General features: G+C 35.3%; 1 protein-coding gene across 7 annotated transcripts in view; it reads right to left on the bottom strand.

Annotated features, from left to right (window-relative positions):
* Positions 1 to 15,717, bottom strand: part of TFDP2 (transcription factor Dp-2) — a 177,411-nt gene that overhangs the window by 116,879 nt on the left and 44,815 nt on the right. For 3 of the 7 annotated variants that reach the window (XM_019797119.2, XM_011221859.3, XM_002916860.4), the window contains exon 2: positions 6,200 to 6,317. The exons of 3 other annotated variants lie outside the window; for them this stretch is intronic. In XM_019797119.2, coding sequence (XP_019652678.1) covers positions 6,200 to 6,214 — 15 coding nt within the window. In that variant the 5' untranslated portion in view covers positions 6,215 to 6,317. Of the gene's footprint in view, positions 1 to 6,199; positions 6,319 to 15,717 lie in introns of those variants that run through there. One more of the 7 variants, XM_019797123.2, reaches the window with a different exon arrangement.

Below are 15,717 nucleotides of genomic sequence, written 5' to 3'. Positions count from 1 at the left end.
CTTCATGAGCACTCATTTGAAACTTTATAATTTCATAATGTAAGAGCTAATTATTTCATTATTTAGTAACTCAAATGCACTACTAATAGCTGTTTCTTTTTGTCAAGAGATATGTTACCAGAAATATTTCTACATATCATTCACATCATGGAAAAGTAATTTTGATGCAACCTATCTCTAGCATCTAATACTAAATTTTTATGACAGCAGCTGAGTGGAAGACATCTAAAATGCAGCTTCTCAATTCTATGTAGACAATAGTGCAGATACTTACTTCTATCTAGGTTCCTGTAAGTATGGTATTAGAAGTAAACCCTTTCCAACAAAATTGGCAACAAATTACCACCATATGGATCTCTAGAATTGCTCACAAATATTAATGATAAGTGTTCAATTTGTAAATGCCAAGAGTTTACTGTGGCATCACTAACATGCCTCTCCTAAAAAAAAACCCAAAAAACACTTTTCTGCTATAAAAGGACAAAACTTTCATTGGTGTTCTGTAAAAAGCAAAGAAGGCAAAGACAGTCTTTAATATTCTATGCTTAATACAATGTGATCGTTTAATACATATATTACAATAATTTCAAAAGCATCAGTTTACACCTTTTTGTTATTATACAAGGATAACGGCAAAAACCTCAACTGAAACCACATATTCACAGCAGAGAGTTCACAGTTACTGGGTTACTGTTATGTTTAAACACCTGCTCTTAATGGCCAACTTCTGCACAGTGAAGCAGAGAACAAATTTGGAAACTTTTTAAGCAGCAGTACATCTGCATCTTAATAACAAATTAAACTCTAAAAAAATAAAGGTCAATTGTGAGTCAGTACTGTATGCTGATTTTGGTCTAACAGATGGAGGAGAGGTATTTGTATTTAGAGTTTATATAAATATTACTAAAATTAATTAAAATTTCAAAATTTATTAGTATCTGCTTTTATAAACACTATAAAGACTCAAACATTACTTGAGAGTAGAAAAAGTCGGCTATGAAAGGCATTTAAAAATAGCTTTTCTTTCCTTATTCTATTTAAGAAGGATATAATAATAATAATGGTTCAGAGAGCAAAAGTAAAAGGTGAACTCATTTTATGTAAAATTTTTCACCTAATAAGGTCCTGAGAAAAGTTTTCTATCTGGATATTCAAACACTGTGTTGCATACTGTAAACAGTCACTAAATGTCTGTAGAATAAAACGAATCCAAGCCCAATTTTTAGGGTTCAAACCCTATTTCCCATTAATAACATTATAATTTCACTAACATTTAACATTTTAGATTGACAAAACTGAAAGAAAAGAAGATTCAGAGTGAGATGACCTGTACTCTGAGTTCAGCTCTGCCATTCACAAGCAAGGTAATCTTGGAACAGTCACTGCAAAATGGAGACAATACCTATGTGCACGACAAACTCAGAGAGCTCCTTAGATCAAATCAAATAATTACATGAATATAACTGTTAGTGACAAAGCAATACCTGAGTGTGGGTTGTTACTCAAATGGTAATGGCTTTTAACTCTTTAACACTGACACAGACAATTCACAAAAGAGAGATGCAAGTGACCAATAAACATACAGAATACCAGTTTGACCTAACTAGCAATTAGAGAAATGAATAAACTACATACCTTTTTTTTTTTTTTTTGCTGGTTATATTGGCAAAGACTAAAAAGAAAATAAAGGGGAATGGCACTCTCATACACCACTGATTAATATATAAATGAGTGCAACCTTTCTGAAATGCAATTTAGCAACATGAAACAAAAGCCCCCTAAAAGCACACACCCTTTGGGCTAGTAATTTCTTAAGACTTTGCTTTATGGAAATAATCCAATGAGTAAGCAAAAATAAACAAAAAGCTAAAAAAAAAGTGGAAATAATGGCGAATATTAGGAAACTGGTATAATGTCCATATAGCAGATAACATAAAAGTCATTTAAAATGATGTTGCAGAGATATTAAGACAAGAAAAAACATTCATCATCGAGATTAAGCTAAATATTAGGTTACAAAATAGTATGACCTCATTTTTATTAAAAATCTTTACACACATTTTCTTATATACACACACACACACATATTTGTATATATAACAGATGTCTTCCTAGGCAAAATTCTGCTGATAATCTCTAGGCTAGTTTCTTTATCTGTATTCTCTAATTTTTCTGTAATGAGTATCATAGCTTACATATTTTTTTAAAAATTCTTTGATGAGGCAAAAAATACACATCGAATTACCTTTCAAATTCTTTACTGTATACTGAATGAGCTTAAGTCAGAACACACTGCATTTGTGGTCAGTAAGAGTATCAGTGGATACTAGATACTATTTAACAACAATTTTATCCTAGAAACAATGAATATATTGCCAAGCCTACAGACTTTCCTTTTTGCAAAATGATCCACTCCACAATCCATGTAGTTCCAGTATGACTGTTAATCTTTGAGCCTCAATTGTTGCTATGGCAGTAGAAGTGGACCCACGACCCAGACCTGGCCCACTTCTTTCTCCACACTGGCTTGTCTTAGCATGTGGGTCAAGCAGAGTCAACCAAAAGCTCCTCAACAGAATTTGAAATATAAGTGCTAAAAAGGAAAAGTTCCTTCTCTCCTTCTGAGGTAAGAATTATAAAGACAATATAGGGTATTCTGCTACCATATAGAGCCAAGAGATGGAAAAAGGGAGACAGAGCCCTGACACCATCATTTGATACCCCGTAACCAGATTTGTTTGAAGCCAGAGTACCCTAGACTTTTCAGTTGTGTGAATCAATACATTCCACTTTTTGTCTTACGCTGTTTTGAATAGGGTTTCTATCATTTGCAACCATGAGACCTACTATGGCATGGATAAGACAGAAACAACTCTTCAAAAAAAAAAACTGTTCTCATAAGATATGTAAAATGAGAAACAGAAAATAAGGACGTGAATATGTGAATACATGTTTAATGATGCCTCTGTAGGACCTGGGCAATCTCTTCCATGTCTAAGAGTTACCTACTTCTCAGTGGCAAGTGACACAATTGATCATTCCCTCCTCCTTAAAACACTTCCTTCACTTGGCTTCCAGACCATCAAGATAACACTACATCCTTCCTTTCTGGTCATTTTTCGAGTCTCCTTTGCTGCTTCTCCTCCTCCCCAGATGCTGAAGAATCCCTGTGCTCAGACCCTGGGTCCTCATGCATACTCTATCCATTCACGTTCTATATAATCTCATGTAGTATCACTGCTTTAAAATAATTTAATATGAAATGACTCAAAAATTTCTATATCCAATCCCAACCTTTCCTCTGAGCTCCAGAGTCATTTATCAATCTACCTAGCCAATATCTCTACCTGGAAATTTTTAGGTCTGTCAACTATAGTATGTTCAAAATGATTGCTGAGTTTGCCACAAAGTCCCAGAGTTCCCCCAGAGTTTTTCGTTTCATTGAACAGCATAGCCATTTATCCAGTTACATAAGCCAAATACTGAGACGTCTTCTTTTACCTTTTCCCTGCCCCCATATCCTAATCACTCAGTAACTCCTAATGGCTGTCCCTTCATATACATCCTAGATCCAGCCACTTTTCCCTATCTCCAATATCATTACCCCAGCATGAAATCACCATACTCTGTTGTGTGAACTACTGATGTAAGTGCCAAATGAGTCTCCTGCTTCTACTATGCCCCTCTTCAGTCTATTCACTCAGCAGCCAGGACAAACTTTCTAAAATAGTAAGTCCGGTCATCCAACTATCCACCAAATCTCCAATGGCTTCTTACTGACATTTTAAATACACACCCATCACCCCAGTCTTGAGGCTTTACATGATCTGGCTCCGGCTTTCTTTCTGACTTCATCTCCTACCACTTTTCCTTGCTTACTCTGTTCCACTTATAAACTGGTCATCTTGCTGCTCCTTGAACAACCACACCTTTTCCTGCCTCTAACTGGAATGTTCTTTTCCCAGATACTTAAATGGCTGTCTTCCTCTTCTTGGACTGAGACTCAAGCGCACTTCTGTCTAACCACCATCTCCTTAAAGAGAACTCTTCTGAACCCCTAAGTTGAAAGAACTCTACCTCACTGCCATCATTCTCTCTCCTCTTACCCTGTTTTACTTTTCGTTGTGACATTTATCATTACCTGACATTATATATGTATTTATTGTCTTCTCTCACTACAGACACTATAAGCCCTAGGAAGGGAGGAGCCTAGAACAGCATGAGGTACATATGCTGGGTGCGGGGAGGAGAATGAATTACTCATGGCACTGCGAACTAGTATAATCCTTTCAGTAAGTATCTTGACAAAACATATTAAAAGCCACAAAAATGTTCTTCTCTATTGCAAAATGGAGAGTGAACTTGACTGGTTATTTTGAGACAGTCTATTTCAATTCTTTCCCACATGCGTCAGTTCAGCCCAATCTGAGGCCTGACCTCTTCACGTCCCTAACTCTAAGATATCAAAAGAGGATCAGCTCATCCCTTATCCCTCTCCCCCTAGGTTGCCATAGCAGAAAGAGAAACACATTGCTCACTGTTTGACTTCTTCCAGATACACAAACAAAATAAGGGGAGTATAATTACCACTGGTTCAAATGCTTTATGTTACTTCAGGGAAACAACTTCTAATATAGCAAATTGTACATATGACTAGGAAGATGGTATTTGATTCAAGGTACATTTTAAGCCAAAATAGGCTTGTTATTTGAAGGTTAACCAGCTTGTGGTTCAGGATAACTTTTACTTCCCCTTTTTCCTAAGGAGAAAAAAATCAAGATAATATTCTGCAAGAAAATTCCCAATGCACAGACTAAAACTTTGCTTCTTCTTTTCCACAAACAGCACTTTAACAAATATATATATAACAACCTTAGGTTAAAGCAGACTACTCCTGATAATTTATCCTAACAAAATTAGTTCAATGATAATGAAGCAAAATCTGTATATAGCATGTCAAAAGCAAGGATAATAATAGGAAAATAGAGATAAATCATGAAGGTTTTTTTTTTTTAATGTTATTCTTTAGATGTATAATGGGCAGTATTTGGAACCATCTGTCTGGCTGACAAGGAGACCTTTTCACACAATATAATGCTTGCTTCTCCTGGTCACAATTAAGTAAACCACTAGTAGATACCGCAATTGAGCAGTACCAGAGGTCTGCCCCAAGGAGTCTGAAATTGGAGCTGACAGGGGCAGACAGGCTCTGTCAAGCTGCCTTCCTTCTTTCCTTCGCACCTCTCTTTCTCTGAACAGGCTGGTTCTGTAACACATATATTGAGAAGCTGCCTGGAGAACTAAGGAGCATAATTTGCAGCGGGAGACAGAATATGAAGCAGATGCACACAGACAAGCAGAGAGAATATGTGGAAACTAAACACTGCTTCAATTCTTGGTACATTTCAAATTCTTGCACCCAGATCCTTCTGAGGGCCCACTAAATTCTTACTCTTTAAGTCTTGGAGACATTCCGGTATCTTTATAATAAATTCCCTTTTTAAGGTAGCCTAAGGTGATTTCTGTTACGTATAATCAAAGATTCCAACATCATAATCTGGGAACAGTAAAGCGATTTTAAGTTGCAACATTTATTTTCTGGCATAATCCTTCGCATAACTGGAAACAAATCTATTGATATAGCTGGAGCATATGCAAATGACTTGAAAGGATGTAGATTCAGAAATAAAAGCCTCGAGCAGAGGAAAGAAATGAATTAACTTCTCCAAAACATCAAAAATTTAATGTCCCTTCAGGAATCTCATGGAGGACAGCAAGCTTCTTCTGAACAACATCTCAGTATACATATTTCCTGAGTAAGTCCACAAGAAAAAAATTGGGCCAAAGAAAACAGTGATTTTCTCGATAAGGCTAGTGAATCTCCAGCAAGTACCGAAACAAAAATTTATTACAGTACCAAAAAAGGAGAGAGGCGGTGAAACTTTCTAGAGATAGCAATTTTGCAGCTGTTGAGAAGGCACAACTTGGCAGCAATTTACAAGAGTGCTACTGTGCCTGTTCAAGCGCTATATTCAACAGCATTTAAGTTCACTATCTCATTCTTTGCATAAACAAAAACAATTATAAACTAATGCCAGTCAACTGAACTTGATTAATTAGAATACTGAAGAAAATGTGCATAGGAAAAAGTACAACTCACTTTAAAAATACTTACATTTAAAAATTTACAAATACTTACATTTTTTGCCGTCATGTCAAATTGTATTCGATTTAAAATTCTGTAAAGCCATTAAAAAACAAACAAAAACCAAAAATAAAAAAAAACTTCGTCTTCAATAATTCTTTAAAAGAACATCCTGTTAAAGGGGGAAAAAAGAGGGAATAGTAATGTAATAATAATAATAGGCAATGTTTATGTCATATTTACCATGTGACATGCATTGTTCTTTAAGTGGATCATTTAAATTAATCCTCACAAAAACACTATATGTACCATTTTAATCCTCATTTTCCAAATAAAAATTGGGGCTCAGAGAGGTTAAATAATTTGACCAAATCAACTCAGCTAACAAATGATAAAACCTGGCCTCTGAAATAACACACTATGTTGCTTTAGGTAACACACTGAAAGAAAACACCACGGCTTCTTGGAGAAATAACCAATTCCAGGGTTGGGGCAAGAGATGTGCAAGTAAGACTAGAACATTTTATTGTACCTACAGTAAGGAAGAGCTCAAAAAATGATGGAGACATATTAAAAGTATACAGGAGTCAGCTTAAAGGGCCTACAACTGGACAATCTGGAACAACTGGGCACCAAAGTTTACACTGGTAATAACAGACTATAACAGACTATAAACTCTTTGAATAAAATAACAATCCAGGACTTCATACTGATAGAAATAAATAATAAGGAAGAAGGCAAAGCTCTTCTTTGCAATATGATACCAAATAGTAAATATAAATGAATAATGCAATTAAAAAACTGATTTGTAAACAAATGACTGATTATACAAGGATTATCAATAGATACTAAAACTTTAGTGGGTGAAAGTTAGTAAGAAACAGGATATTTACATAGTCTTGAAATATCATCCCACAAAATACCTACTAATTCAAGTTTCACCGTGAAGAAACCTGACACACACCACTGAGCCAAAGTGATCAAACCTATCAAATGACCACTAACAATGACACAAGCCAACATCATGCATCTCCACAAGTGCACTGAGCTGGATAGAATACCACTTCTGAGATATTTCCACTCAAAGCATAATCTAAATCTGATCATGAGGAAATAGCAGAGAAATTTAAATTGAGGGGCATTCTACAAAATAATGGACTGAACTTCTCAAAAATTTTTGTGTCATGAAAGAAAAAAGAAACCTGACAAACATTCCAGGTTTAAAAAGACTAAAGTCACATAAAAATTAAATTCAACATATGATCCTTGACCTGACTCTGGGCCAGAAAAAATAATGGCCATGAAGACCATTAATATGGCAACTGGAAAAACTGAAATACGGTCCACAGACTGGAGAACAGTATTGTTTCAGTGTTCCATTTCCTGTGTTGATCAGAAAATTGTGGGTTTTTTTTAAGTGAGTGTTCTTGTTTTTAGAAAAAATACACCAAAATATTTAGAAGTGGAGAGGTACAACAATAGAAACTTACTTCTGAATAATGAAAAAAATATATCATCTGTATATATAGAGAAAGTAGAAATGATAAAGCAAGTGTGGCAAAATGATGACAAACGGATAACCTGGGTAAAGGGTATTCAGGAGTTCTTTGCCCTATTTTTGCAACTTTTCTCTTATTTTACATTATTTCAAAATTAAAGCTTTAGCAAGACATTTAAGGGGAAGGAAAAAATAAAACTTAATTTTGAAAAGACCATGAACAATGGGGCTTCAAGAAATGGAGGTTCCAACTGTCTGTCTCATTTACTAGAAAGCTTGAATCTACAAGTAAAACTTTGTGGGTGAAAAAAAGGTGTTTTTACTTTTCAGTAAAACACTGAATTTACAATTTTTCAGGGTACCTGGGTGGCTCAGTCAGTTAAGCAACGGACTTTGGCTCAGGTCATTTTCTCAGGGTCCTCTGATGGAGCCCTGAGTTGGGTTCCCCCCTCAACGGGGAGTCTGTTTGTCCCTCTCCCTCTATCCTGTGTTGATCAGAAAACTGTGGGTTTTTTTAAACCCTCTGCTCATGGGGGCACGTGTGCTCTCTCTCTCTCTCTCTCTCTCTCAAAAATAAATAAAATCTTTTAAAAAAACCCAACACTGAATTTATAATATTTCAATGACAAAGAAAACAGAAATTAAAAAAAAACACAAGTAAGACCTGGACTACCACTATGATTTTCATTGTTCCACGGTAGCTGTAGATTTGTTCCCAATGTCTGTCACCATCTAATATGAAAATCTAGTTCCTATGCTAGAGCTGTTTCACATTCATCAACTATTTGTTATTTTCTCTTCAGTATTAAAAATAACAGATAAATAATAAAGCACAAGTTCCTGACATCCCATTCACTAAATTACCTAACATTTTAAAACTAAGAATGTAAGGCTAAAATAGGAGTATTTCCTTTTGAAGATTAATATTTTAGCCAAGCTTGGTCTAACACATCTACACAGAACTCTGTACCTAACAGATAGAAAACATCTCTTTAAGCACGTGTTTACAAAATGTGTCCACATACATAATCATCAACAAAGTAGTAACAAATTTCAAAGAGGCAATATTACACAGATGGTGGTCTCTGACCACAGAGCAATTAAATTAGGAATCAGCTATTTTAAATCAACAGTTAAAAATCATATATTTAAAAAATAAAAGTATATTATTGCTCAAACAACCCAATGAGTTAAAGAAAGAAATCTGAAATATTTAGAACTGAATGACAATGAAAATAGCAGTAAAGAAATAATAGAATATTTAGAACGGAATGACAGTGAAAATAATAAAACTGGATGGCTTAGTCAGAAGACAATGCACAATGCTTGATCTTGGGGGTTGTGATTTCCAGTTCAACATTCAGTGTAGAGATTACTCAAAAATAAATAACAAATAGGGACACCTGGGTGGCTCAGTCTGTCAAGTGTCTGCCTTTGGTTTGGGTCATGATCCCAGGGTTCTGGGATCTAGTCCCACATGGGGCTCCTTGCTCAGAGGGGAGCTGGCTTCTCCCGCTGCCTGCCGCTTCCCCTGCTTGTGCTCTCTCTCTCTCTCTCTCTGACAAATAAATAAATAAATAAATAAATAAATCTTAAAAAATAAAAAAAAAGATTTAAAAAAATAAATTACAAACTTAAAAAAAGAAAGAAAATAATAAAACTTGCAAAGTGCAGCGGAAGTAATAGAAGTAAATTTGTATTTCTCTTCATTCATGAAGCAATCAACTTAAAAGCTTAAAAAACATCAGTGGGAACTCAGAGATACAAGAGAGGAACAAGAATTGGTTATTTAAATAGAAAAAATTAAAATAACAGTTGGTTCTAAGTGTCCTGATTGAAGCAGGCATCTAATAAATAAAGCAACAGTGTTAGCAGAGTGAAAAGAGAAGGATTTTCTTAATTTAGGCTCAATTTCAGCTCTGACACTTATTAGCTGTGCGACCTTCAACAAATGACTTAACCCCTTTGAGTTTCAGTGTCTTCATCTGAAATAAAGGTATACTGAGTTTTTCAAGGTTATGTTATTAGCAGTAAATTACAATCTGTCAAAATGAAAATCAGCAGATCCAAGTCAATGTGCCAAATACCCTACAGTTCATACATAAACACTCCTAACCACAAAAAATTCAATTTTAAATATTTCTAAGATTACCTTCTGACCTACTGAAATGTAGTTATAACAAAAAACAATGAAGTGTTTTCTATCAACATCCCTGTTAAATTTTAGAAACTTACTGTATCTATCTAAGGCAGATACTGTTGCCTTTTCCTCTTCTCCCTCAGGAGAAGTTGAAGGTGGCAATGCGCCCAACAACAAAAAAAAGTACCACATTCTCAGTTTCTCTTTCAGATGTGCTGACCATACGACATAATTCTGGTCAATGAAATATAAGCAGACATTATTGGGCTCGTCTACCAGATTCAGTTAGTAAATGTCCTTTTTCCCTTCTCCCCATTTCTTCATTCCAAAATATAGCTGTTATGGTTAAAGTGGCTTGTCTCCATACTTGTGCTTCATTACAATAGTCAGTATTCAATATGGTATTCTATCTCCTAATGGCTGGGCTATTGAGTGACACTGTGATATTTACCCAAATTAAAAAAAAAATTAACAGTGTTACTATTTCAACACACAATAGCAAGTGGTGACCAATAAAATACTGTTTAGCCACATTAATGAGCCACATTAACAAACTTAATTTTGTTTAGTATTCCCTTTGTATCCTCTCACCAGAACTAAATTCAAATTAAGAACCTCTAAATGTTACCTAAATGATAAATGTTTGAAACAGAGCCAAAATGCAAGGATTTCTTGAGTAAATTTACCTTAACATATCTGTGCCTCAATTTCTCCATCTGCAAAAATAGTAACAAGTAGTACATCTACTTAATTGAGTCAAGACATGAAAAATTATTAGGACACTGCTTAGCACAGTGTAAGCCCTTAATGTCAAGGAAAAAAGCAGTTTGCTGTTTTTTCATGAGAAATTAAGGTTTCTTCTTCCAAAATAAATAATACATAACTCATATGTAGTAGAAGTAAAAAATACCACATCATAAATCTAGTTTAAAAAGGAAATAAAGTGTCTAATTATAGTCAGGAAAAACTTTTCTAAAATTAATAAAGTAGGCAAGAACTTTATTCATCAATTTATTTATCCAGCAAGCACTGAACTCCCCTAATCTAGGCACTGAAGACATCTTGGTAGATCAGAGAAACAGCAAGCATAAACCTTCAAAGGTAATTTAAATTATGTAAAATTACAGGGGTGCCTAAGTGGCTCAGTCAGTTAAGTGCCTGCCTTAGGCTCAGGTCATGATCCAGAGTCCCCAGATCCAGCCCCACATTGTCAGGCTCCCTGCTCAGCAAAGAGTTTGCTTCTTCCTCTGCCCCTCACCCGGCTCCGGCTCACTCGCTCTCTCAAATAAATACATATAATCTTTTTAAAAATTATGTAAAATTACATTGAGATAAATGTTATAAAAAGAAATGGGATTATGATAGAGATCTGTCTCATTCAATTAAAAATGAAGAAGTATGCTGTACTGGCTTTGAGTGAGAGTTTATAAGCTTTAGTTTAAAATACACATTTCTAAGTATTTTTAAAGCTTTTGCTTTTTTTTAACATTGTTTTTAATCTAAAAATTATTTGCAACATATGACTTAAAACCAAGAGTCTAGAAAGTAAATAAACATGGCACTGAATGTTTCAAGAAATTGCCGTCTTTGGTGGCACTGGTGATTCTCAAAGATAAACCAGTCATGTGCACTGATGCATTATGTTTTATCCAGGCTCAACAATCATACACTTTTTCCTGTCACCAAGCTCTTCAGTTGGTTAAAAAATAAGTCGGATTTCTTCTTCCAGCTTCATGAACACATTATGTCAAGCTCAAAAAGTCAATCTTTGTGACCTCACCATCTGCCATGATCTCTTGTCAGTTTCAGACAATGCAACTCCCACAGATGGTCTCAAAATGCAAGCCCTTTTCCTTTCCAATCACAGTTAAGCAGCTATGGCCACAAAGCCTTTTTAAGTGGTACAAATGGTACAATGGTAATCAAAATACGGAGAAGAAATAATTATGGATAAATGTGTAGAATTAACGTCACCTGAATCAGGGTATATAGACTTTCTAACACGGCTGAAAAAGAGGCTATGAAAAATTACATTTCAGCAAACGCAGCATATTTACATGAAGGCATTACTAATTTTAAAAACATGCCCATGTTTCAACATCTAGAAAATATACAAAACAATAAAATAAGAAAAAAATATCAGCCACAGTCCCAGCTCTCAGAGGCAACTACAAGAAGTTTTTGGCATAACTTCCTTCAGTGCTCTCTTTCTGCACTCTAACTTCAGGTAAGTGGTATTGAGAAGGTATTTTTCATAGAAACTGATAGTAAGTAACTCTTTCTTAGGTGATGAGCATATCTAGGCACTCTCTTCAATGCTTCATAGGTATGATCTCATACCATTCACACTACAACTCTATCAGGTAAATATTATTACTGATCACATTTTACAGTTGACAAAACTGAGCTTTAGAGAGTTGAAGTAATTTGCCTGGTTAACCAACTGTGTAAATGGCAATGCCAGAATGTCAACCTGGGATCTCAGACCAGCAGACATGTTCTTAATCACTATGCTTATTTACATAAAATATCTGACTTGAGATACAATAAATAGATTCTCAAAATATAACAAAATATGTAATGCATATTAGAGGATAATTTACTATACCAAAAAAATCCTTCAAAATTCATATGGCACAGGTCCCACACATATCTTTGGGTCAGCTTTTAACCCTCTTTAGTTCTTTCTTTTTTAAAATTACAATATTAAATTAGAATTTCTTTATTTTTGAGTACATAGTAAACTTCATTTTTCTTTTTACAGTTACGTAGTATTCCTTTACATCATAATACCAATACTGTAATTTCCTAAGTTTCAAAACTGGTAACAGTAACCACATTTTAATGACTCAATCCTTAACGTTTGATCTGGTCTCCCGACTACCTCTCCATCTCTGTGTTGAATCACTTCCCCATACCTTTCCCTAGTCTAGTTCCCCCGGTCTTCTGCTGTCAGTTCCTCAAAAACATGCTCTTCCAGCCTCAGGGCCTCTGCACATGCTGTTCCCTCAGCCTGGAATATTCACCGAAGGTGAATTCCTCTTCCTTCAGATCTCTTCTCAATGTCACTTCCTCAGGGAAAACAATCCCTCTCCTGCTGCCAAGACTAGGTCAGGGTTCTCTCCCTACTTATGCTTTCCTACTTTCTCCTTTTATGGCACACACCAGGTTGTCATGATCTATTTGTGTGCTTATCAGAATGTGGTCTATCTCTACCAACTAAAGTGTAAGTTTCATGAGGACAGTGACCCTGTTTACTAATATATATCCAGTGTCTGGCACATGACTGGAACTCAAGTGATAACTTGTTATTTGTTTTTAAGGCAATATTTATTTAATGAATTGCAGACTCAATACTTTATTTTTATCCTTTAATAATACGATAATCTCATCTAATAATGACACATCACACATCTGAAATGCCATTAAGCTATATAGCAGAATTCTGAGTGACACTTTCCTACTATAAATAAAAAGCCTTTGGAGCCAGCACTGTATTTTTGTTTCATTAATTTTTTAAAAAATCATAGTTAAAATATTTATAATAGGGTATATTTATTTGATTTCACTAATTTTTAAGGTGAAAACAAGAGTGGGCAAGAGTAAAATCTGAAAAACACCCTTACTAAAAGCTGCTCTTCCATAGAACCAACAACACTTTACACTTAAAAAAAAAAAAAAGAAAATTGCTTTTATGCCTATTGCTCATTTTTTTAAGTTGAAAAATTTTTTCCAGATTTACGTAAGTTGAAAATTTTTTTTCCAGATTTACATAAGCTTTTACCCAGGACTCTGAACAATGATAAAACTGATTAATACTACAAGCAATCAATAACAACTTTTAACAGTCTTCTACAGATGTGCAATGAAATAATGAATAATATTTCAGCACTACTCATTCATTTATGTATTCAATAAACACTTGACTGCCTGCTGTATGTCAAACATTAGGCTGAGCATTAAAGATACCATGAGAAACAATGACAGTCCCTGCCTTTGTGGAGCCTACATTTTCACTATGAAGGTAGGCATTAAACGTGAATTTCAAAATTAACTACTTCATGACAATTACTGTTAAGTGCTATTACAGGAGACAAAAAAGATGAAAAGAAAGCATGTAAAATAAGGGACTGGGACTCCAGTGGCCTTAGAGAAGATTTCTATCAGGAAGTGAAGTTTGCACTGAGCTCAACAAACAAACTTAGTAAAACACTGACAAAAAGAGAGGGTTCATCAGAGCCAGAGGGAGCAACCAGCATAGGGGAATGCTCATAAAAGGAAAGGGTATGGGAAGTTCCAGAAACTGAAGGAAGATCTAGAAACCTGACGACAGGGCAAAAGGGAAGTAGGAGATGAGGTGACAGCCAGAGAGAACAGCAGGTGCACAGTGAAATGTCGTATCATCAGATTTTTTTCAAAAATCAGAATAGTGGGAAGCCTCAGAAAGGTTTTAAGTAGGGAACCAAACATCTGAACCAGAAGAAATACTAAATTATATACACCAAAGATTAAGTAAAAATTATTTGCATCCTAATTATTTAGAAACAGCAATATCAGTTATATTCTAGAGTTCTTTAGTAACTGACATGCTCACTCATTTCTTGGATACATCAGGTAAATTTATATTCAGCATCTATAATCCATTTATCTAACAAACAACCTTAACCCACTGAAACAAAACTCAAAGCCCAGAAATGAGCAAAAAAAAAAAAAGTCCCCAGCCCAATAAATTTACTTTGACAAAACCCATGCACTAGTCAGTAACTCAAATCTTCAGGCCTGCCTTCATGTTATTAATTTTTTTAAAAGATTTTATTTATTTATTTGACAGAGATAGAGACAGCCAGCGAGAGAGGGAACACAAGCAGGGGGAGTGGGAGAGGAAGAAGCAGGCTCATAGCGGAAGAGCCTGATGTGGGGCTCGATCCCATAACGCCGGGATCACGCCCTGAGCCGAAGGCAGACGCTTAACCGCTGTGCCACCCAGGCACCCCTCATGTTATTAATTTTAATTAACATAAAATTCTTGGTAAATTCACCTATCTTGATTTTCAGGCTTCCAGGCAACTATACCCAGGAGAAAAGATGTGGTAATAAGGAACAGATCGGTTAGGCAGTGTTATAGATGAGTACATTAGCAAAATAATTCACAACTGACAGCTTAATACTAAAGGAAGATTAGACATTTCACCACGTAAATTCACTGAAGTAGAATTCCTCCCTTATTCCCTGACAAAATTGGGTTATGACATGTTCTTACATGTGCCTCTGTAATAAAAACTAAGCAATATTTCTGTGTTAAACATTTCACAGATCGTAACATTTATGACTAGTTCTTATTCACTGAAAACAAAAATCTAAAAGAAAACTTTTTTTTTTAAGATTTTATTTATTTATTTGACAGAGAAAGAGACAACCAGCGAGAGAGGGAACACAAGCAGGGGCAGTGGGAGAGGAAGAAGCAGGCTCCCAGCAGAGCAGGGAGCCCGATGAGGGGCTCGATCCCAGGACTCTGGGATCGCGCCCTGAGCTGAAGCCAGATGCTTAATGATTGAGCCACCCAGGTGCCCCAGAAAACTTATTTCTGTTCTGACCAAAGAAACAATATTAGAAGATATCACCCAAATTTAAAACCCTGCCAAGACCTAACAGAAAGGTTCTTTTACATCAAACAGCAGAAGCCAAATTTTAAACCATTAATTCACACAGATTAAATCACTTGTTACACATATGCTCTTTAGCAAAGTTGCATTTCCAGATCAACTCAGCTCTACATTCGTAATACAAATGTTAAGACTTACCCCAACTTGACCCATCACAACAGGCAAGATGAGTTTTCAAAATATCATTTAGGTAGTAATATAAATTCAGACAAAGTACTGTACAAAGAACTATGCAAGCATCAAATGTTCAATTTACCCAAGAGTCCAAGAA

Source organism: Ailuropoda melanoleuca, chromosome 6 (genome assembly GCF_002007445.2).
Source record: "Ailuropoda melanoleuca isolate Jingjing chromosome 6, ASM200744v2, whole genome shotgun sequence".
NCBI classification, from domain to species: Eukaryota; Metazoa; Chordata; class Mammalia; order Carnivora; family Ursidae; genus Ailuropoda; species Ailuropoda melanoleuca.
The sequence above is the reverse complement of the archived record's forward strand: the minus strand, read 5'-3'. Positions and strand labels throughout refer to the sequence as shown.